General features: G+C 43.5%; 1 protein-coding gene across 4 annotated transcripts in view; it reads left to right on the forward strand.

Annotated features, from left to right (window-relative positions):
* The window catches only part of MYO1B (myosin IB), a 1142119-nt gene that overhangs the window by 443100 nt on the left and 678856 nt on the right, over positions 1 to 20163 (forward strand). For all 4 annotated transcript variants that reach the window (XM_069615684.1, XM_069615681.1, XM_069615682.1 and 1 more), the window contains exon 7: positions 13605 to 13668. In XM_069615684.1, coding sequence (XP_069471785.1) covers positions 13605 to 13668 — 64 coding nt within the window. The remainder of the gene's footprint in view (positions 1 to 13604; positions 13669 to 20163) is intronic.

The raw sequence follows: 20163 nt of genomic DNA on the forward strand, positions 1-20163 counted from the left end.
ATTCCTCATGTAACATTTTCTTACACTAACTCACTTGAATGGCTGGTGGCAGTGGTTTGTTTTTTTTACTACCTAGTGAAATGTATCTGCAGGCTGTTGCCTCAGCTGCAGTGCTGCACCCAAGGGTGACCATTTTCTCAACATGGCCCCTGTCTTTTTTCGCCATTTCTTGTTAGGTCTTTTCTTATGGGCTTTTACTCTGTTGTTTGCATCAGGTTTGAGTGGTTTATAGTCATAATTTCGACAACAAAAATGTCGAACGTCAAAATATCGAAAATAAAATGTCGAAAAAAAAATGTCGACTTTTTTTTCAATGCATTTTTTTTTTTAAATGGGGGGGGTTCCCCCCCAACCCCCCTTTTTTAATTTTTTTTTAATTTTTCCCTTTTTTTTAACTCCCGAACCCCTAAAATAAATATATAATAAAAAAAACGAAAGTCGACATTTTTGTCTGTCGACATTTTTTTTCTCGAAATTATGACCACCCACCGGTTTGAGTCCTTTGTGTAGTTTGCCTTTGGCGGGCTTCAGCCTGCCAAGGCTCCAGTGTGTCTGGAAAGGCAGGAAGTGAGAGAGGGTGCCGGAACATCCCAGTCCTTTGTCTCTAGGTGTGCCTGAGTGAAACCAGTTTCTATTGGTCGGCTGGCTGTCCTGGAGGATAGCCACTCTGCTGTGTGATTGATAGCCTAGGGCTGTGAATGAATGGGAACTTGAATAAAAAGCAAGGGTTTTGGGACTAGACCACTGGAGGACAACATCCAAAGCAGAAGATGAGAGAAGACGCCAACAGCACCCTCCTGGACCTCGAAGTGCCTGGCGAAGCCCTGTAGTTGTGCTGACCCCATATTCGAATAGACTGGGAAGACCCGTGCTGACCCCATATTCGAATAGACTGGGAAGACCCGTAAATTACAACTTACTCCCTTATGCTAGTGGAACCAACTAGCCTCGAGACACTCTATTTTGACGCAACCCCCAACTTGCTTTGACTTTGCAAGGCTGCAGAAGCCCAATACCCAGGGTACCTCGACCACTTGTGAGTGCATCGTCTTCCGAAGTCCGAATCCGGCCAGATCTTCATGGACATCCAGAGGACCCAACAGAAGCAAGAAATCTGCATCCAGAGTACCCTCACCAGAGTCCAGGACGGAGTGATCAAGGAAATCCTAACCAGAGCATTTAGTTCTTTGTTGGCGCTGAGAAAAAGGCACCAAAACCACAAAGAACCGCTGAATCGAAGGAAATGCATTGCTGTGGAGTATCTCTCGAGTGCTGCTGCAGGAGCCCGCCAGACGTCCTCACTTTCATAACCACAAACAAGGGTCTACTGCATTGCATCGTAAAGGCAACCAGCTGGAACATTTTATTAATTTACAAGGTACTGTGGGGGTTGGGGAATTTTATCCTTTTGCCATTTGGGGTGCTTCCTACCTTTTGGGAGTGCGATTCAACCCTACACTAAGTTTGCTTATGCTTTCTAAATGTGACTACTTCTTGAGTTGCTGTGATTTCTCTTTTGTACACTGACTATTTAAGAACAATTTTCTAAGAAGAAGAGCATCAGAACTTTGACCATAGACTTTGGCTGGCCTGGCTCCCTAAAGGCCTCCTTCTGAACCTGTTGGCTTTGGCAGTGCTTGTTCCCTTACAGGTTTTAAATGCTGGGATAACAGACTGCCGGCATCCCTTTGGGAGACTCTAACTGTTATAACCGATCAGTCTGTTCTGATCTAACCCTTCCTTCCCTGTAAAACGCAATATTGCAAAGGTGATACTATATAAATGTCATACTGACCTCAAATTATGCGTTATTTTTCTTTATATTTCATTACTGCTTCTCATTTTTAATATATCGAAATCGAATGACATGATGATGACCGCAGCATAATTTCACTTTGATTAAAGCATTAATGATTTTGTACTTAAAATTACAACTGCGATATAGAATTTGTGAATAATTAGAAATAGGAATATTGGATTTGTATTTCGTTTATTTGTGTAGTGCGCCTGGCCCAAGGGCATCTGGGTGCATTTCTTACAAGGTTGTGTTTACATGAGTATGCCAGTGAAGCATAGACCACACATTTTAAATATACAATTTACATGTACAACACAATTATTACATATACAATTTACATACTGTATAGATTTACAGTGGAGATCCGCATCAGGAATGACACAAGAGTAAAGAACCAGCGTAAATTAATGTGAGCCGTGTGTCTATTATAGGTTAGGGTGGTCCTGTGCAGCAAGCCAAGGTTTAGTTTTGCTTCTGAACGAATAGAACTAGGATTCTGATCTGAGAGGGTTGGGTAGCGAATTCCACAGCCTGGTGGCGAGCACCGGGAAGCTGCAACCCCTGGCTTTCTGCAGCTTGAACCTTGGGTAGCAGAAGGCAGTGTGCTTGGTCTGCTCTGAGGGCGAGCAGAGGAGATAGTTGAGAATCGGTTGGACAGGTATTTCGGTGCTTGGTTGGCTAGACATTTATGCGTAAGTGACAGGAATTTGAGTGTGATTCTTTGGGTAATCGATATCCAGTTAGGCTGCATCTAGTGTCAGATATATGCTTTCTCAGGATGTTTAAGGCTGCCCTAATGGTGTTGTTTTGTGGTACTTGTAATTTATTTAGGTTCCGTTGACTGGTCCCTAGATAGAGTGCTTTGAAATTCGACATGAGGGTTCTTGCAAGGGTGATGCAGTTGGCGGAAGTGAGGAACTGTCGACAGGCGGTGATAAGTTTACAGGTGTAGGCTGTTGATGATATTATGGCATTGGTTTGTCTAGTTAAGGATAGTGTATAATCCAGATATATACGTAGGGTTTTTGCGTCCTTGGAGACCTTTATGATGTTGCCATCTATGATAAAGGAATTGAAGGCAGGATCCAGTCTAAGTCTAGGTTGGGATCCAAGGAGGAGCAGCTCTATTTTATCGTTGTTAAGACATAGCCCATGTTGTGCCATCCAAGCCTGGATGACCAAGTAGATACAGTTTAGTGCTTTTGAATCAGCTTTGTGGTCTCCAGAGATGGGAATGAGTATTTGGTGTCATCTGCATAGTTAGTGTAGATGACACCCAAATAGTCAAGAATATCGAAAAGAGGCGTGGTAAATACATTATATAGGCAGAGTATTTGATGGTTAACCAAATCAAATGCCGCTGAGATGTCGAGCAATAAGAGGAGGGCCATCTTGCCGTTATCTTAAAGGTCTTAAATTTGGGTTTTTAAATCAATTAGTGCGGTTTCAGTTCCATGCCTGGGTCAGAAGCCGAATTGTCGGAGGTCAAGAGAAGGTTATTGGATTCTAAATAGTCCTGGATCTGCAGGTAAGCCGCTCTATCCAGTATTTTGAGCAGGAAAGGGACGGTCGTGATTGGCCTGTAATTAGTAGGGGTACTTGAATCTAGTGATGTTTTTTTAGTAGGGGGAGGACCCATTCATCCTTAAGGTTATCTGGCATGATGCCTGTGTTGAAAGAGGTGTGTGTTAGGGCAGTGTTGAATGGTGCTAATTCATTAGTAGCCTCCTTAATGATGGGGGCCGGGCATGTGTCGCCCTGGCAGGTAGAGGGTTTAAGTTTGAAAATATTTTTTACCTCTTTGATAGAGAATGGTGAGAAGTTAAAAGGTGTTTGACTGAATTGAGGGAGGTCAAGCGCTCTAGTAGGAGTCCTATGCTGTGGGTTAGCTGCTAGGCTGCTTTTTTTGGCATTTATTTTGGTTTGTAGCATGATAATTTTGTTTGAGTGCATTTTGAATATTAGAGCACCATGCACTGTCTTTGACGCACGTATCGGGGGGGGGGGCTGACAGCGATTCGAATTCCTTAAGTATCTTAAGGAGCTCTTTAGTGCTCGACTTAGCTTGCGCAATCTGATTGTTATAGGTGTCTTTTTTGGCTTTGAAGATTGCCTCTTTGTAGTTGGAGGATGCTTATGTAAGGCTATCCTTATTCACAATTTAGGGTAGGCTTTTCCAGCGGGCCTCTGTCTTTCTTTTTTCTTTGTGTAGTGTTCTAAGATGTGGCGTGAACCAGGATTACAGGTGTGCTCGTGGTTTGGAGTTCCGTGGTTTGAGAGGGGCTATGGAGTTAATTGCATTGAGTATGGTTTGATTATGTGTGTCAACTAGGACAGTGGGGTCAGTGCACGATTCAGTAGTTTTGTTTAGTAAGGGTAGACATAGTGGGATCAATTTCTCGCTAGTTATGTCCCTTTTATTTCTTGTGTTGATGGGAGGTGCGCTGTTCTGGATGTTCTGTTTTGAGCAGTGGTTATTGGCTTTGATATTAAAGGCTATTATATGGTGATCTGACCAGGCGCACTGCATATTAGCCACTATGTTGATGCTGCAATTCAGTTCAACCAGCCAGTCGAGGGTTCTTCTTTTTATGTGTAGTAGTTTCCTGGATGAGATGGGAGAAGCCCAATTCCGTTATAGCACTGGCACTGTCTAGGGATTTATGGTCGTTAGCATCTTGGAAGCCGAGATTGAGGTCACCAAATAGGATGATTTGTGACTTGGGTTTAGTGTTGACCGACAAAAGGGTGGTAATGTCATCCATGAAGGTGGAGAAAGGGCCAGGTGGCCTATAGATGAGGTGCATGGTAACGGTTTGTGTAGCTGAGACAGTCAACTTAACGGATAGCAATTCTGCTGAGGGAATATGCTGATTAGGAATGTGTCTGAGACCCACAGAGCTTTTTGGATATAAAGGCAACGCCACTGCCTTTTGGAATGGTTAGTCTCTGTGGCATCTTGTAATGGAGTAGCCATTGGGGATGGCGAGTGAGAGTAATGGTCCTGCAGCTACATGAAGCCAAGTCTCCGTGATGGCTAAAAAGTCTAGGTCATGCACCGTGATATAGTCTGCAATATCCAAGGCATGAGCAAGATTGACCTTGCATTGATTAGTGCACGCTTGATGGTGGTAACTTTGTCTGGGGAATGATTGATGTCAATGATGGTAGTGGGGGCCTTCGGAGGGGTGTTCGTAGTAGATATTGATTTGGGGGTGTATGTATGTATGTATGTCTGACGGATGTATTGTGGATTATGTGATCCAAGGGGGGAGAATGGCGTTGTGGGTGGCAATCTAGAGCCTAGTCTAAAGTTCCTGAGATGCAGGGCGCACGGTTGATTGGGGGTAGGTTTGGTAGCAAAGTGTTGCAACCAAAGGGCTGGCGAGTTCAAGTACGGGTTAGGTGGTAATGTGGTGGTGGGGGAGGTAATGTTGTTAATGACCTGTAGGCAGGAAGGTCGATGGAGGAATGCTCTGATGGCGGCGGGGGTCTAGTGCTGGTAGTAAATGTTATGCTGGACATATTGATCATATTACTCAATATCCAGGTGGGCAACATAGGTGGATCCCTGCTAGTGTTAGGGTAGGTCCAGGTAGGAGTAGGAGAGTTGCAAAGTATCAGAAGTAGATAGCGTATTAAATGGGACGTGTACATGGTGAGGTGAAGAATACAAAATTTATTGGACTGTTCAGCTTAGTTCAGATAGTGCACATGAAGATGCTATAGAGCAGTTCTACTTAAATCAGATAAGTTACGAAAGTGCAATTGAGCTGCTGGACTTGGAATCTGAATGGGGCTCATAAGATGCCATTGATCTGCACAATCGAGTGCGACATATGGAATGCAGGAACGTAGTTCAGATAAAATAAAGTAGGCACATAGGATGAGTATGTACTGTACCACTAAATCAGATAGGACATGCAAGATACAATTGAGTTGTTCAGTTGAATCAAGTGTGGCATATCAGAAGCAGTTGGGCAGATCGACTGTGGTAAACTCAATGGGGACCTCGGGTGCAATGGAACAAGTTGGCTTGGAACAAGAGGACACACAATATGCGGGCAGTGATAGTGAATAATAGTTCACGTAGGCGCATATGTGATAAATCTAGAGACACAAGGTGAAGGGCGTTGTAGTGTTGTATGCCGAATGATATCAGTCTTGCCGCTTTAAGCGTGTGCGCCGTCCACAGCTTGCAGACAACAGAGACCACCTCCCAATGAGTGGGGTGCGGATTAAGGACTGAATAGATGGGCAGAGTGTCCTGGCGAGTTCTCCCGGACTCCAGGCAACGGCAGGCACAAGACAGGGCCTTGAACAGTGGCTGGCTTCTGCCTACCGCCGGATGCAGGTCTGTTAAAACAGATGAAGATGGCGTCAGTTGTTGCCTGTTGCTTGGCAACCTTGTAAGCACAGAAACAAATGCAGTGAGATGTTATCTCACTCGCGGTGCAGCAGCCATTTTAGGGTGCCGAATAATGAATGCCGCAAATGTGGAGGTGCAGGCACGGGGACCACTGAGTCTGCACTCCATGTGGCTAGGGAACCAGGAAGGGCTCAAATAGTCATGGCAGCAAGTAGGCGAAATGAGCATGGATTTACACGGGTGCCGGGAGGATGTCGTAGCTGATGATCTCTGTTCTTCGTCTGGTCTGGTCAGGTCTATTCAGTTGTTTGGTTGCAGAGCTGCTCCTGCAGCTTCTCTGATGAGGGGGGCTCCAGCCCAGGGGTGATGAATGGCTAAGAGGCACAAGACAGGGCTTTTAACTGGCCTTAAACAATGGCCGGCTACTGCCTGCTGGTGGATGCAGGTCTGTTAAAACGGAGAACGGTGGCGTTGGGTCATGGTTATCTTTGTTCTGTGACTATTTTCGACTTAATGATTACCCTTTATAAAGACCCGAAAACAATCAAGATCTTGTCTTTTTCGTTCACTAGCATCAGGTAAAACCTCATTTGTGAACAGAGACATTCAGCAATTCCTTCAACCTTCGACATTTTCCCACTCAGTGCTGTTCTTTTTGCAACTTACTGACCACCTATAAACACAGTGGCGGAAAGTGAGCTAGGACGTATTCAAGATCTTTCTTGGTTACCTTGCATGCATCCCAAATCCCAAATTTACCTTGTTCTGCCAGATTTCTACCTTAACTAAGTTTACAACAGCCTAGGTCACAACTTTGTCCTTCAGTTTTTAATCTAAAACTAGTCCTCGCACCCAATAAATTACCATTACTGTGCAGAACTACCAACAATAGAAAAATGACACACTTCTTGCCGTTCATAGTAGCAATTGAAAAGCGTTGTGGATTGTCTAGCAGCCGTTGTGGTCTAGCCTAATTGTGCCATTTGAGCTGTGTATTTATTGGACCCGTGTTTGCGACATGACATTTAGAGGGGTTTTAGCAAGTTTATATCCGGTTTAGTACCGAAGAGACCATTTCGGCTGGAGTTGCACTTCCTCTACATTCAAACTGTGCTCAGAACACGTGTTTGCTAGTAAGAATAGTTGTACATCATTTTGAGACTCATTCTCTTAATAAACATACTGCAGTTAGAACTAATTTTAACTGTGGAAGTTTGCTGAAAGAAAACCAAATATTACATAGGCAAAGCAGATGTTTTTTCAAGAAAAATAGTTGCTTGATGTTTTACTACCACTTTCTTGGTTGCACGCTAACGACATACTGGGTTGGCAGGAGCTGCACCAATTTTGTCTTGATTACCCACAAACTGAAGCCTCCCAGTGTGTGTCAAAGTCTCGAAGTTCAAATGCGGACATTCTTTGTATAGGGGGTTATATGCCTGGTATTTGTTTGTGTGACTCTTCAGCTTTCCTGGAAGCTGACATCACAGTTCCTTACCAATCAGACAATGGGAACTTGGGTGAACCACCCCACTGGTTTGGCTGTACAGTGAACCTGTTACTTCAGGAAGTGTGGAACCCTAGTTGGTCAAGTTAGTCTCCTATGCAGGAAATGGGAGAGTGAGTGAGTAAGCGGGGGGGCCAAGGAGGTTGAGTCTTGTTTTACTTCAGATGCATTTAAGTTCCCATAGGTTCCACCCCCTGGCCCTGGCTTGCCAATAGAATTCACACATATGAGCTGTATTGTGAGCCTACAATGACGACAAATCTACAGATCTGAAATGTGTTTCCACTCTGCTTCAAGAAATGCATTGTATGGTATGCATGGGGCGAGTATGTGCATTTTGACATTTGCTTAATAGCATCGTCGCCTGAGCAAGAAGAGCTGTGTCTGTGTTTGTGCTGTATTCCAGTGGTCCAATTCCCAAGATTTACTGGCACTTCAATGTTTTTTATACAAGTCTCCTTAGGAAGTCAAGTTGGTGAGTAAAGGCACCCAGAAGAGCCTCACATCGCCTTAGTGAGTGGTCCAACATACCCAGCTCTAACAGCACCCAAATGGCAGCTGAACGAACTTAGGTGCTGTCAAAAGGGCAGGCTCAAAAGTTCTAAGCCTCACCACCCTCACCTTTCAACTGGATTTGCTATCTGGTCATTCGGCCTTCCCATCATTGTCGTTTGTGGCGTGAGATTGTGAGGGGTCAACATTGAGAGGCTGACACAAAGTGGTAGTGTTTTCAACATCCAACATCTTTATTAAAATAAAAGGGTTAGCTGAAGGCCTATCTGCCCACATCCTAAAGAGTTTCCCTACTTGGTAAACTAAAACTAAAGATCAGTCTGTGTCTCGTTGTCAAAATTATATACACTGTGTCCAAAACATTAATCTGACGCTCACACTAAAAATGAACAACTCAGAAGTGTAAGGAAAACGTCCCCCATTCAGACTTGGCAAAAATTGTTTAAAAACAAGTAAATCCAACAAAATAATCTTTTGGTTCCCTTCCCTTGGATATCTTGGGTAGGATGGCAAAAGTCTCTTTCAAATAACCACTTCTCATGGATGGCAAAAGTCGTTCAAGCAGCAACTTTCTAAGGATAGAAAAAATTTCTTTCAAGCAACCACTTCCTAGGGATGGCAAACATGTCTTTTTCAAACAAATGTTCCTTAAGAATGGTGGTGTCTCTTTTAAAACAATAACTTCTTATTGAGAACCTCCTGGCATCCTCCCCTGCCAGGAAGACTTTAATAGGTTTACCAGATCCCCTGGTATACTCTCCTCACAGCTATCTTCCCACAATATCAACTTATTGATTTAACTTCAACTTGCTTGGTCCGCCGGGACTTTTTCATTTGATTTTTACAGATCACTTAGTAATAGCTAGGTATCTGCCCACAATGTCTGTGTCCTGTGTATTTTAAATGATTATGTGCTATACCCATCTCCAGGAATCCCTTTCTGGGGTCTGTATATCCCCTGGTATACTTATCCACCAGGTATCTTCTCCCCAAATGCTTACTGCCTAATGTGCTTCTTTCACCAGGGCTTCTTTTTAATGTTCTCACTGTCTTTCAGTATAGCACAGTTGTATTCCTTCACTATATATACTTTTTTGGCTTGAGGGACTACTTGTTCCAACTTTCCCCACATTGACATCTCTTATATGGAGACTTGTTCAAGTTCAACCTTTTAACATCTTCAGTAGTATTTATCTGCTTTTGGTAACCCTTGCTCCAACTTTCCCTATATTGATATCTCGTATATGGAGATTTGTTCAAGTTTTGTCTATTAACTCCTTTACTAGCACTTATTGGTGTGTGGCAATACTTGCTCCAACCTTCCCCAAATTGACATCTCATACATGAGGATTTGGGCAAATTCTGTCTGTTTTCTGCTTGGTCGGTATTCAAAATAGGTTTTAATGGCTCACATGCCTGTTGGTATGTCCCGGGGTCCTCAGCATCTCTGGGCATACTCACCGGTGTCTGGCAATGCCTCTGACCCGTGGAACATTGCTGCGGTGAAGCTTTCACCTTGGAATGATGTTCTCCACTCTGCAGACCTTCTCTCAGCTCATCCGTTGGCTCTGCATTCGTCCGTCAGTAAGCCTGCTGCTTCTGGGCTCGACTGCATTGCCGGTAGCTTGGCTGTTGCTGCCGGTTCCCCAGCGGCACTCTTTTGGTGCCTGCTGTGGCCTCACGCCTCTCCGGTAAGTACTGCCTGCAAGCGGCAGTCTGAGAACACCTGCTCACACCAGTACGGTCCACTGCCTTGCTTCTGCCTTCTCCCGTAGTTCTTCTTCCTTTGTCTTCCATTTGACTTCTCACTAGCAAATTAGTCCACCATTTTTTAAATGTCCCGCACAGTTGAATCTCATTACAACAACTAGCCTGCGAGTTCAGCTTAGCGTTTCTTTTGATGCATGTTAACACCTTCTTACTCTTCCTCGTCTCAGTATTTGAGGCTCTATGGAAGTTGGGAGTCCATAGGATTGATGGCATTTCTAAGGTGATTTTTTTGGGGATGTTTGCTTAGTACAAAAACAGACAGGAGGTGTTGTGTGTGGGTGGGACGGGGGGGTTTATGTACATATTAGGTGTAAATGGTATTCTGTCTAGAATGTCTGGTAGTTTTTAGGGTTTTGCCTTTGGAGGGATATGTATAGTGACAACAGGCCATTCGGAAGGGAAGAATACTGCATTCCTCCTGATGGGGTCACCACATCTCCCTGACAGCCATCTCCTCTCATGTGATCCTCCCTCATAATACCACCCCAGGGTCAGGATCAGGTAGCTGCTGCTGTCCCCTGGCCACATGGGAGGAGACCTCTTGCTGGGGTTCAGTGATGACTCCATCTGATTTATCACAGGATGAACTTGGTGCTTTTGGTACCCCATTTAGTAATGCTTTTGGTGCACTACTGCTCCTTCTGTTTACTGCGGCTGTACAACCCGTGTTTTGCTTACAGGGAAACTTTCACAGCAGGAGATGCAGCACTCACTTAAGCAGAAAAGCCTAGTGGATATGTTGATCTCTGAATAGAAATGGAAGAAAAGGGTGATGCAGGCGTCTACTCTAAAGCTGAAGAATGCATACTATTTCAACTGGGTCTGAGGATACTCCTCGACACAACATGGAATGGTCCATGAAGGATTTTAAGGAGACAATGTTGAAGATAGTCATATTCATAGAACAACATGGAAAGGCCAAGAAAGACCCACTCGGATGTGTCACAGCATTGGACTCCTAGCTAGAGGTACAATCATTCATACTGTGATGAAAATGATCTTGATGAGAGACACTAACTCATCGGGGATACAAAGGCTGGATGGCTCCAGATGATTGCCATGGTGTCACCAGATGAGGAGACCCTTCTGTTAAGTCATCCCCTAGAAAAGATAACTTCCATTTAATACCTGATTAGTATGGCTGCAAAAGTATTGAAATCCTCACACAGGTATAAGTGTAGATTTTATTGGGGACTTTTAATAACAGATTTCACACTGTATTTCCTTATTGGCATGTAAAAAGCAAAAGATCACTCCCTCATTAATCTAGTCAGTCACTACTAAAGCAATAAATCCCAGGGTGGAGAAAATAGTCAACAGACCCAAAGTGCTTTGCTCTAGAGGAAGTGGAGGGGACAGGAAGGAGGGGCAGAGAGAAACAAAATGGTGCAAGTCTCCTTCCACTGTACAGGGCCCTCCTCACTACTCTAACCCCGCCCCTCCCGTCCCACTAGGATCAAAGGACTTTAGAAATGCGGCACCCTGGCATGAGGCTACTCCCTTTGAATGGATGTGCTCCTTTGATGCCTGGGATCAGGGCCTGGTGTGCGGCTGTCTCTGGCGGAGGGCAATGTATACTCTCACAAAGAGATCAAAGAGGAGGCATGGCCATTCAGGTTCCTATCCTGTCATTTGGCAGGCTCCGCCCATCTGGCCAGAATGCACATCACTTTCCACAGCTGAGCTCATTCACAGGAACTGACACGTGTAATATCAATTGGATGTGGCAGTAATTCTGAGAATACCGTCCACCTTACTGTAACTCTGGTATGGCTCATATTTAAAGATTCTGCCACCAGGAGGTACTCCTAATTCTAGGGTTTTGGAACAAGGGTGCACATCTTAAATGTAGCCCCTGATCTGCAGAGACTTGGCTGGCACTGCAGCTGTCAAATGGGCACCTGTGAACTCCACCTTCTCTGTCACTGTTGAGGCAGGCGCTGCAAATCAGTATATTGATCCAGCAGGACACCAGTGCACACTATGCTTTTGGCATGGAGGTTATGGAAGGGGAGTCTGATCAGCAGATTTCCCTTTCAGAGATGGAAATACATGCATCATTTTATTAATTTAATAAAACCCAAAAAAGCCAGGCTCCTACACTCTTGCAAAATGGCAATCCTTCACAATTGGCCTAATGCAGTCTGTTTGCAAAAGATTTGCAACATCGGTCATACTCTAGTCACATCTCGGCACATTAATTTATAGGCACCATTCTTGACACAACCTTAAGCCGAGCCTTTCCTCTGCTGAACTGTACTTGCTCTACAGAATTGTGAAGGTTAGCCATGTGTCACGTTTAGGAAGAATTGTGAAGATTAGCCATGCGGGTAGAATGTAGCTAGTACAAAGATCCTAGGTGAATGTTGATTGTAGCTAGAACACTGGGGACCCCATTAAGTTATAAGCAAAGCTTTTAAACCTGTTGCACTCCATGCTTCTGGAACTTTAGCCGAAGCACTGCCACAGACAAGCACACATCTGCCATCATACACCACTGAAAAACACTGCGCAAAACACCTGCCATAAGAATGCAGCTATTATCCCTGACATAAATTCAATATATAGCTGCACACACAAACTATCCTGCTCTCGCATAGCCCCTCTAGACTGCCTCCCACCACCCATTCACATGCCGGCTCGACATGGGTGGCTAGCAGGGACTTGGCCTCCCCTCCATAGCGCAGTACTGGCCGTTATACATACACGCATACCAGCAATTCTCAAATTGTCCTATACCTGGGCTTCGGTCCCCAATGGGCGTTCAACCTACAGCACATTGGGACCATAGCACCACATAAAGCCACTAAACAATCAGTGCGCGGTACAAATATCCTTTAACATTAACATAAGGTAATCTACTGAGAACACACATTTTCCTCCCTAGTTCCCAAGTTTTTCTTACAATTGCAAAATAAATGAATGCGGCCTACTGTGCATCTCTTCTAAAGGTTACCCTTTGCAAATTTCCTGTGTTGTGTACCCTGTATGTCTAAAGTATCACACCCAATAGGCAGCTAAGTGATTCCAAACAGAAGTCACTTGCTGGGCTGGAGTTTCTAGATTCTACCTTGTGCGCCACATTATGTATTCGTACCAGATTTGCCTTCTGCCAATAAATCTGGTGCTCCAATAGATTTTAGTGATTTTCCTTCACCAATAGGCTGGCCCAAACTGCATGCAGCTCCGCCTCCTGCAATGACCCTTGATTTGATCCAATATAGCCTTGTGGGGACCATTGTTTTCTTTTCTTCCCAGGACAGGGATAATCTGCTACAAATAACTGAAAAGATATTAGTTCCACATGCTTTATCATGTGCTGAAGGACATCATCATGTAACTGTTGAATGAACCCACATGCATAAGGATTTCCTTTCCCTAACCAAACATTAGTTTTCTTTACCCAATGTGACCTGTTTGAACAGAGCCCTCTGTATGCATTGCTTTCCCGTACTCAAATATAGTGTAAGGTGTTGCTGTTTCTGTTGCTTTTAAAATGTCATTGGTTTAGAAGTGCACAATGTGTCCCTGTGTTCGAGTGGGTACAGTTTGGTGAAAAAGAGGAAAGTGCGTTTCCTTCTTCATAATGACATGAGGCGAGCACTATTTGCAAGTGAAACTAACGCTGCTATAATTTCTCTTGGCAGGGAAAATATATGGATATTGAGTTTGATTTCAAAGGGGACCCACTCGGAGGAGTCATTAGTAACTGTGAGTAGCCTGCTTTGAATGGCTTGGGAAATGTTTACAGTGTTGTTTTTGTTAATCTTCGCCAAGGGAAGACTGATGCAAAACGCATTCAGCAGTTTTGCATTCATCTGAATGTTACCCACCTGCATTGTTCCCTTATCAGTTTTATGAAATTTACAGACCTGTTGTAAATCATTGTAGGCAAAGATGATAGTGAAAAGGCGTACGTCTGCAGCAGTTCGAGATACTTCATTGCAGTACTTATAGGCTGCAGGGTTACCACCTCTCTCACATGGAACCAGGGACTTTATCCTGTCTTTATTTAGCATGCAGAGGTACCTGACCAGTAAAGGAACACGCTGGGAATGTTCCACAGTGGCCCCATTCCAACCTTACTTTATTTAATATTTTAGTAGATGTTTTATCAAATACAGACCATGCCCCTTATGACTTGTCCGCTGTAAAAAAGGGATGTTGTGGCTCTTTTTGGTGCCACAAAGCTTTTTTGCTGTTTGAGCTTTCCAGAACTGCACTAACGTGACATAAAAACAGGACCAACATGTGGGAGAATCTTTTAGGGCAGACGTAGGTGCACAAAAGTATTGGATAATCTTGAGGTTAAGAGGATAACCAGAATATAAGCTAAGTGGCCAGATTGGTGGGGTGTTGAGTGAGGCCTTTAGAGATTCATATACAACATTTAAGCACATTATTGGATCAATGTTTGGTCCTCTTCAGAGATCAGGTTCCTTGGATGCATGACGTGTTAGTTCCTTTGAGGCACTTTTTCCAGCAAGAATTTGCAGTTGCAGCCATTTTTTTTATTTGAGACAAGCATGTGAATGGGTTGCATGTCTGCCTGTGATGGTTTATTTTTGCCCAAGTAATCCACAACCCAACTTCAGACATGCTGTTCTCGCTTTCACAAGTAGGGCAGGATGGGTATTTTAGCTAGTGTTCGAAGATATCATTCACTTTTTAACGTAGTAGAATGATAGTAGCTTTGATTATATTGGAAGGTATCTGCCGTGGTTGATATAGCTTGTTAAATCAGCAAATTATATTTTCTTTTTCTGATTGGTTTTTGAACAAAAGTTTAACGCTTGTACATTATATATTGAAAGAATAATCTGAGATTAAGACACAGCAGAGATGGAGGAGAAGACCAGGGAAAATGGGTTGAAGAAAGGAAATCAGAAGCACAAAATCTGAATGCAAGAAGAGTAGAAAGAACAGAAAAAACAATGATGAAAGGGGAAATAAAAGTAGAGGAGCAAGGAGAAGAGGTGAGTAAGCGAGAAGGGGAATCGGCAAGGAAGTGGAGTGGAGCGGAAGAGCGGCAACAATGCTAATATTTCTTTTCAAGGCTGCTGTCACTCGACAACAGGAGAATACATTTTGAGGTCCTCGTTAGTGCAACCACAGACCTCTAAATAATGCAGTACTTGGCATTGCCACACATACAAAATTACTCACAATGTCTGTACTTGCAAAGCATCTACTTTTTATTCTTTAGTCTCCTGAGTTACACAGTGGTTTGCTGTTGTAGTTTAAAGTAAGATTTCTAAAATGCATAAACTGAAGAAAGTCCAAATTGCAAATTACTTTCTTGGTTTGCTATCTAGTAAGCCTAGATCGTAATCTATAATCGAGCATTAAGCCAGTATATCTGAACTGGCTTGAGTGACTTTGTTCCTTTTTGTCCAATAGGCTTCATTGTGTTCTTTCCTGTCTGATTGGTTAGATGTGGTGCATCCCTACTTGTTGGCTTCAGGTGGTCCAGAATGGAGCCGTTTGCCTTATGCATGGTCTACATAAGTCAAACTCTGTCTCTAATTTGTGGATGACTTAATTGGCTTCCAGTCCAACAGAGAATCCAAATTTAAGGTGCTCTGCTTGGTCTGAAAGTGTATTCATGCACCACTGCACCTCTCCAAGAAAAGTCTACCTTTGATTTGAAGTTGGTACTTCGGTCATGTGATACCTGGACCTTACATATAAAAAAATCTGGATATAATCGAGACGATTTTAAGTGTTAGATCTCCTCTTGTGGAACTGCTGTCCTATAGATGTATGCTGGTCAAATACCTTGATTTCCTTTCATAAAGCTTTAAAGATCTTAGTCTTTTGTCAATTTATTTTTCCCGGTTTGTTTAATCTGACTATCTTTTTTAAATTTGAAAAAAAAAGGTTTTACACCTTTGCCAAGATGCCGTTCTTTCTGTCGGGTTTGCATGTTTAATGCTATACAAAGTTCAAGTTGACATAAAAGGCCAGTGCCATCTGCTGATGATCACTCTGTTTTAGTTTGTCTTGGTGCATGTTCATAATTAACTAAAACTCCTTTTAGTTTCTTTAATCCTTTATTGTTAGAGCGGATAGTACAGAAATTGGCTATTCACTAAGACCTTGCCCTGAATGACACTTCTAGCTCAATGGGCAACTGAAATGGGCACTGTTTCTCAGGTTTCAGTGGCTCAATGGTAAGGTTATACTCTTAAGGGTTATTGTATTTTATATTGGCAACGGCTGACATTTCCATGGTCTCTTGGTGCATTGATGTCAGCAGGAGAATTGGTTGGGTTTGATTAGTAGGAGCAGAGGTTGCAGGCCAAGATCGCTTTTCTATTGCATAGATATGCGCAGATTGTAATAAAACTGGCACTGTGTGTTGGGGAAGCATCTAGCATGTTTTACGTGCATTGGGAAATGGCCTGGGTGTGTGCTCTTGTGTGGATACCCATGTTGTGTATGTGTTTGATGTTTTTTATGGTATGCATGTGCATTCTGGCTGTGTTAGGCTGTGGGCTAATGTCTTTGCTTAAATCATGGGTTTGGGGGGTTGTTCTCAATATGCCGTGTGTCAGGTCTGTGCTTTCAGGTGGTTCTGGTCATTGCGTTTGGTGTACTGTTAAGTAGTGTGTTGTGATGTGATATCCGTTATGGAGGGAGACTGAAAAGTTTAGTAGGGTGAAGTTTAGATGACCTCAAGCAGGACCATATTGTCAAAGGGTGTAGTCAAAGGGGCACATATTCATAAGGGAGCAACGTAACACAGTGTGCAATCATGGAGCAATACATCAATCTGGAGCAGGATGCATCATTGACAGCAACCAAAGGAGCCTTCCCTCTTGGGAAGCTGGAGAATTGCAGGTAATCGCCCAGGAAGAAGCACATAATTGTTCAGTAGCATACTTCAACAGGGTGCAGTAGAAAGTGCAAAGGATTTAACGAGGAGCAACCAGAACCATGAGTCCACCATTGTTTTGTGGGGACAAAAACGGATGCACACAGTTTTCTTGTGTACATTATTACGGGCTTTAAACAGGAGTGGACTGGGAACTGAGATGAATCTGATGGTGTTGGTACTAATCCGGTGGTTACCTCTCCCCATGTGGCCAGGGGACGGCAGCTGCTATCTGATCCTGACCCTGGGGGTGGCTATATGAGGGAGGATCACATGGGAGGGAGGGTAAGAGCCTCGGGAGGGGATCATGACCTCATCGGGTGAGACATGGTATCCCCCTTTTTCTTTTGAGGATACCCCCGCCATTCCCCATGCAAGGATGGCATATTGTCATGCCCCCCTCACCTACCTAGGAAGGATCCTATCATCAAGAACTGACCCGCCTTTTAAAATCACTGAGAACACTTTTCCAGCCATTCAATATAAGTTATCGGAAACAGACTATCATGACCATAAGTCCAAAAACACAGGGACGAAAAAGATGAACCGAGTAATGAGGATCACTTGAAGTCAAGAGCGAGCACACGCTGCGTTCTAGTTGTTGGAAGAACAAACCTGAGGCTGGGAAATTTAAACCGGCGAAGCAGCTGACAAGCAGATGCTGACTGGTGAATGCTGCTTTTCTCTGATGTCTTGAGAAACTGTGGGGCTAGTATGAGGGACACAAGCTCAAGGGACCTGCGGCAGAGATTACATAAGGCTGAATTCCCTGGTGTCTTTGCCTCCTTTTACCTGCAACAACCCTAATCCATGCCCGGCACCAATGAGAAAGTGGAGACAAAGAAACCTTCTGTAGAGCCTTTCACAGTGGGCCTCGGTATTGCAGGAATCAGACTGCAAAGTCGATCTGCTTAGCAGCCTGCTTAACGAACAAATGTGTTCCTAAATCAAAATTACTAGTAATTAAATATATACCATAGTGTTGGTTTCTTGAATTAAGATAAGCACTGTCTCAATCTTCTACACACTCATTTCATTTATTTTTGAACACTTGATTTAAATGCACAACTTGCCCTGAAAAGCAGCAGTTCGCTGTGCATAATTAAAGTAAAATTCTACAAAACAGGATAAGTGACCGAAAAATGAAAACCTGAATAAAAAATTGACTTTTAAATCAAATTAAATCGAAGACCAGGCAAAGTGACTATTCTAGAATGGGAATAGGTAGAGCAGAGGTGCTGCAGCAGAAATGGCCTGTACTGAAAGGTTTCTAGCCGCAATGTGGTCACACTTCTGGTGACCGTAGAACCACCTGAAATACTGAGCGTTTTACCTGGTAAAATGGCTACTGCAAGTTGAAAGGTCAATTTACAGATGAATAGGCAACCCATGATGGGAAATGAGGACTGGTGTAATATAACTGCATTTCCTAATTCCAGAAATTAAGCATGCCACAGTGTATCTCGACTTTTGGAGGGGGAAGAGTGGAGACCGGGCAAAACAGAATTGCTACTGTCCAATCTGGAAAGAGCCAGAGCTTGGACAGTGGTTCTGAAGTCAGATGGAGCAAGACAGGGCTTTATCCTCCATAACTTATCAATGTGGATTTTGAAATCTAGAGGTCAGTAAATACACTGAGGGATTTTGTAGAAGACAAGTTCAGGAAAAATAACCAAACAATAGAGAGCCGAAAGCAAAGATTAGAACAATAAAGAGCAGAAACCTGAAGACAGCAAGAGAAATTCAGCTTCCTGCGATGTAGTTTGAGATGCAGAGACATCCAGACCTCAGTATTAAAGAGACCAATCCTCAGGCTCGGGATATCCTTAAATAATGTCAACCACTTTTATCTTTGTCATTATCATACTGGTGTATTGATATAATGTTCCTTCGACTAAATCACACATTTGTTCCTGGTAGATATTAGAAAGTAAGCTTCATGAACCCTGGAACATTGCCACAGGCATTCGGAGAGGTGAGGACACCTGGAATCATTGGCACAAAGTGTAGCTTTCCTTATGACAAGAATGGTAAGTAGGTCCAGTTCTGTAATATGGGCTGAAGATGTCCAGGTACACAGCAGGAATAGGAACGGGGCCTATTGGTGTTTTCGCTGCATTATCGGATTAGATTACGTATTTCTGTGTATTGTAGCTAACTTCTAATACTTTATCATTAGGAACTGAGGTTTGTAATGCAGCTGAGGAGTTTAGGAATAAATAGCTTTAAAAATTAAAAGATCTCCAATGGAGTGAGTTTAAGTTTATGAAAATATGATTTTTTTTTTTAAAAGCAAGAGTACAAAGGTATATGAGGTGTCTGACTGATAATGATTGGATCCCCCAACAAAGATATTCTGGGAGTGCTTGGTAGAAGCTGTAGAAAGTAATTTCCTACATCGGTTACACTGTTCAGACAGTGTCCCACTTTTTCCAGTTTGTCTGTTCTTTCTTCCAATTTTGCCACATCTATCCTCAATTCCTGTACCGATTGTTTCATTTCTTGTTTTAGTGTTTCAAACTGGTTTTGAAATGAGGACATGAACTGTTCTTGGAATTCCTTGAACCATGTCTGCATATCTTCTTTGGTCCACCGCCATTGTGCCTTCTGCTCGTATCTCTGGCATTTGTGGCTTATGGTTTGATCCTCCACTTCCCAAATGTGTTGTGCTTTTTGCTGCTCCACAGCTGTTTGATATTCGGTTCTTGGATTGTTTGGGGATTATGTGGAGTTGCCGGCGCCGCTTTTCCCCTTGTCTTGGACAAGTGGGTTCTATCGGTTTTCCAGGTGTATCTTGCCTTGGTGTGGGAGATTCGTTCCGTTGATATCTCCTGCTAATGTCGTTCTCCGTCCCCCTTCCCACTCTAGATATATTTCTTCACATTGGGTCCCACTCCTTGGTCGTTTTCTGAGTTGTTAAGGTGCTTGTGCTGTTTGCCTTTATTGTGACCTTTATATGCTGCTTTGTTTTCCTGTCCCCTTTGTTAGGATTGCTCTCTCTGGTCTCTTGACCGCTCTTCTTGGCAGGCTGCCCGTTGGTTTGGGGTTCCTTTCTTACCCTTTAGCCAGTCAGCTGCCACTCCCATGGGTCCCCCCCCTTTCTCCCCCAGTGTTGTATTGTCCTTATGGGGCACGGTTTTCTTTTTTTGTATTTTTTTTCTTTGCTGCTGCAGGGGTTATTCCTCTTGCCCAGTTTCGGTCTCCCCTATGTTCTGGGGCCAAACTGGTTCTCTCCCTTGCCTGGGGTGAGGTTGTCTTCTCTGTGGTAGACTTATAAATTGCTGGCAGTGCTATACGGGTTACTATCGCTCTGTGGTCTGTGAGCCACT

The sequence above is a fragment of the Ambystoma mexicanum genome, chromosome 9, assembly GCF_040938575.1.
Source record: "Ambystoma mexicanum isolate Mex_15411 chromosome 9, UKY_AmexF1_1, whole genome shotgun sequence".
NCBI lineage: Eukaryota > Metazoa > Chordata > Amphibia > Caudata > Ambystomatidae > Ambystoma > Ambystoma mexicanum.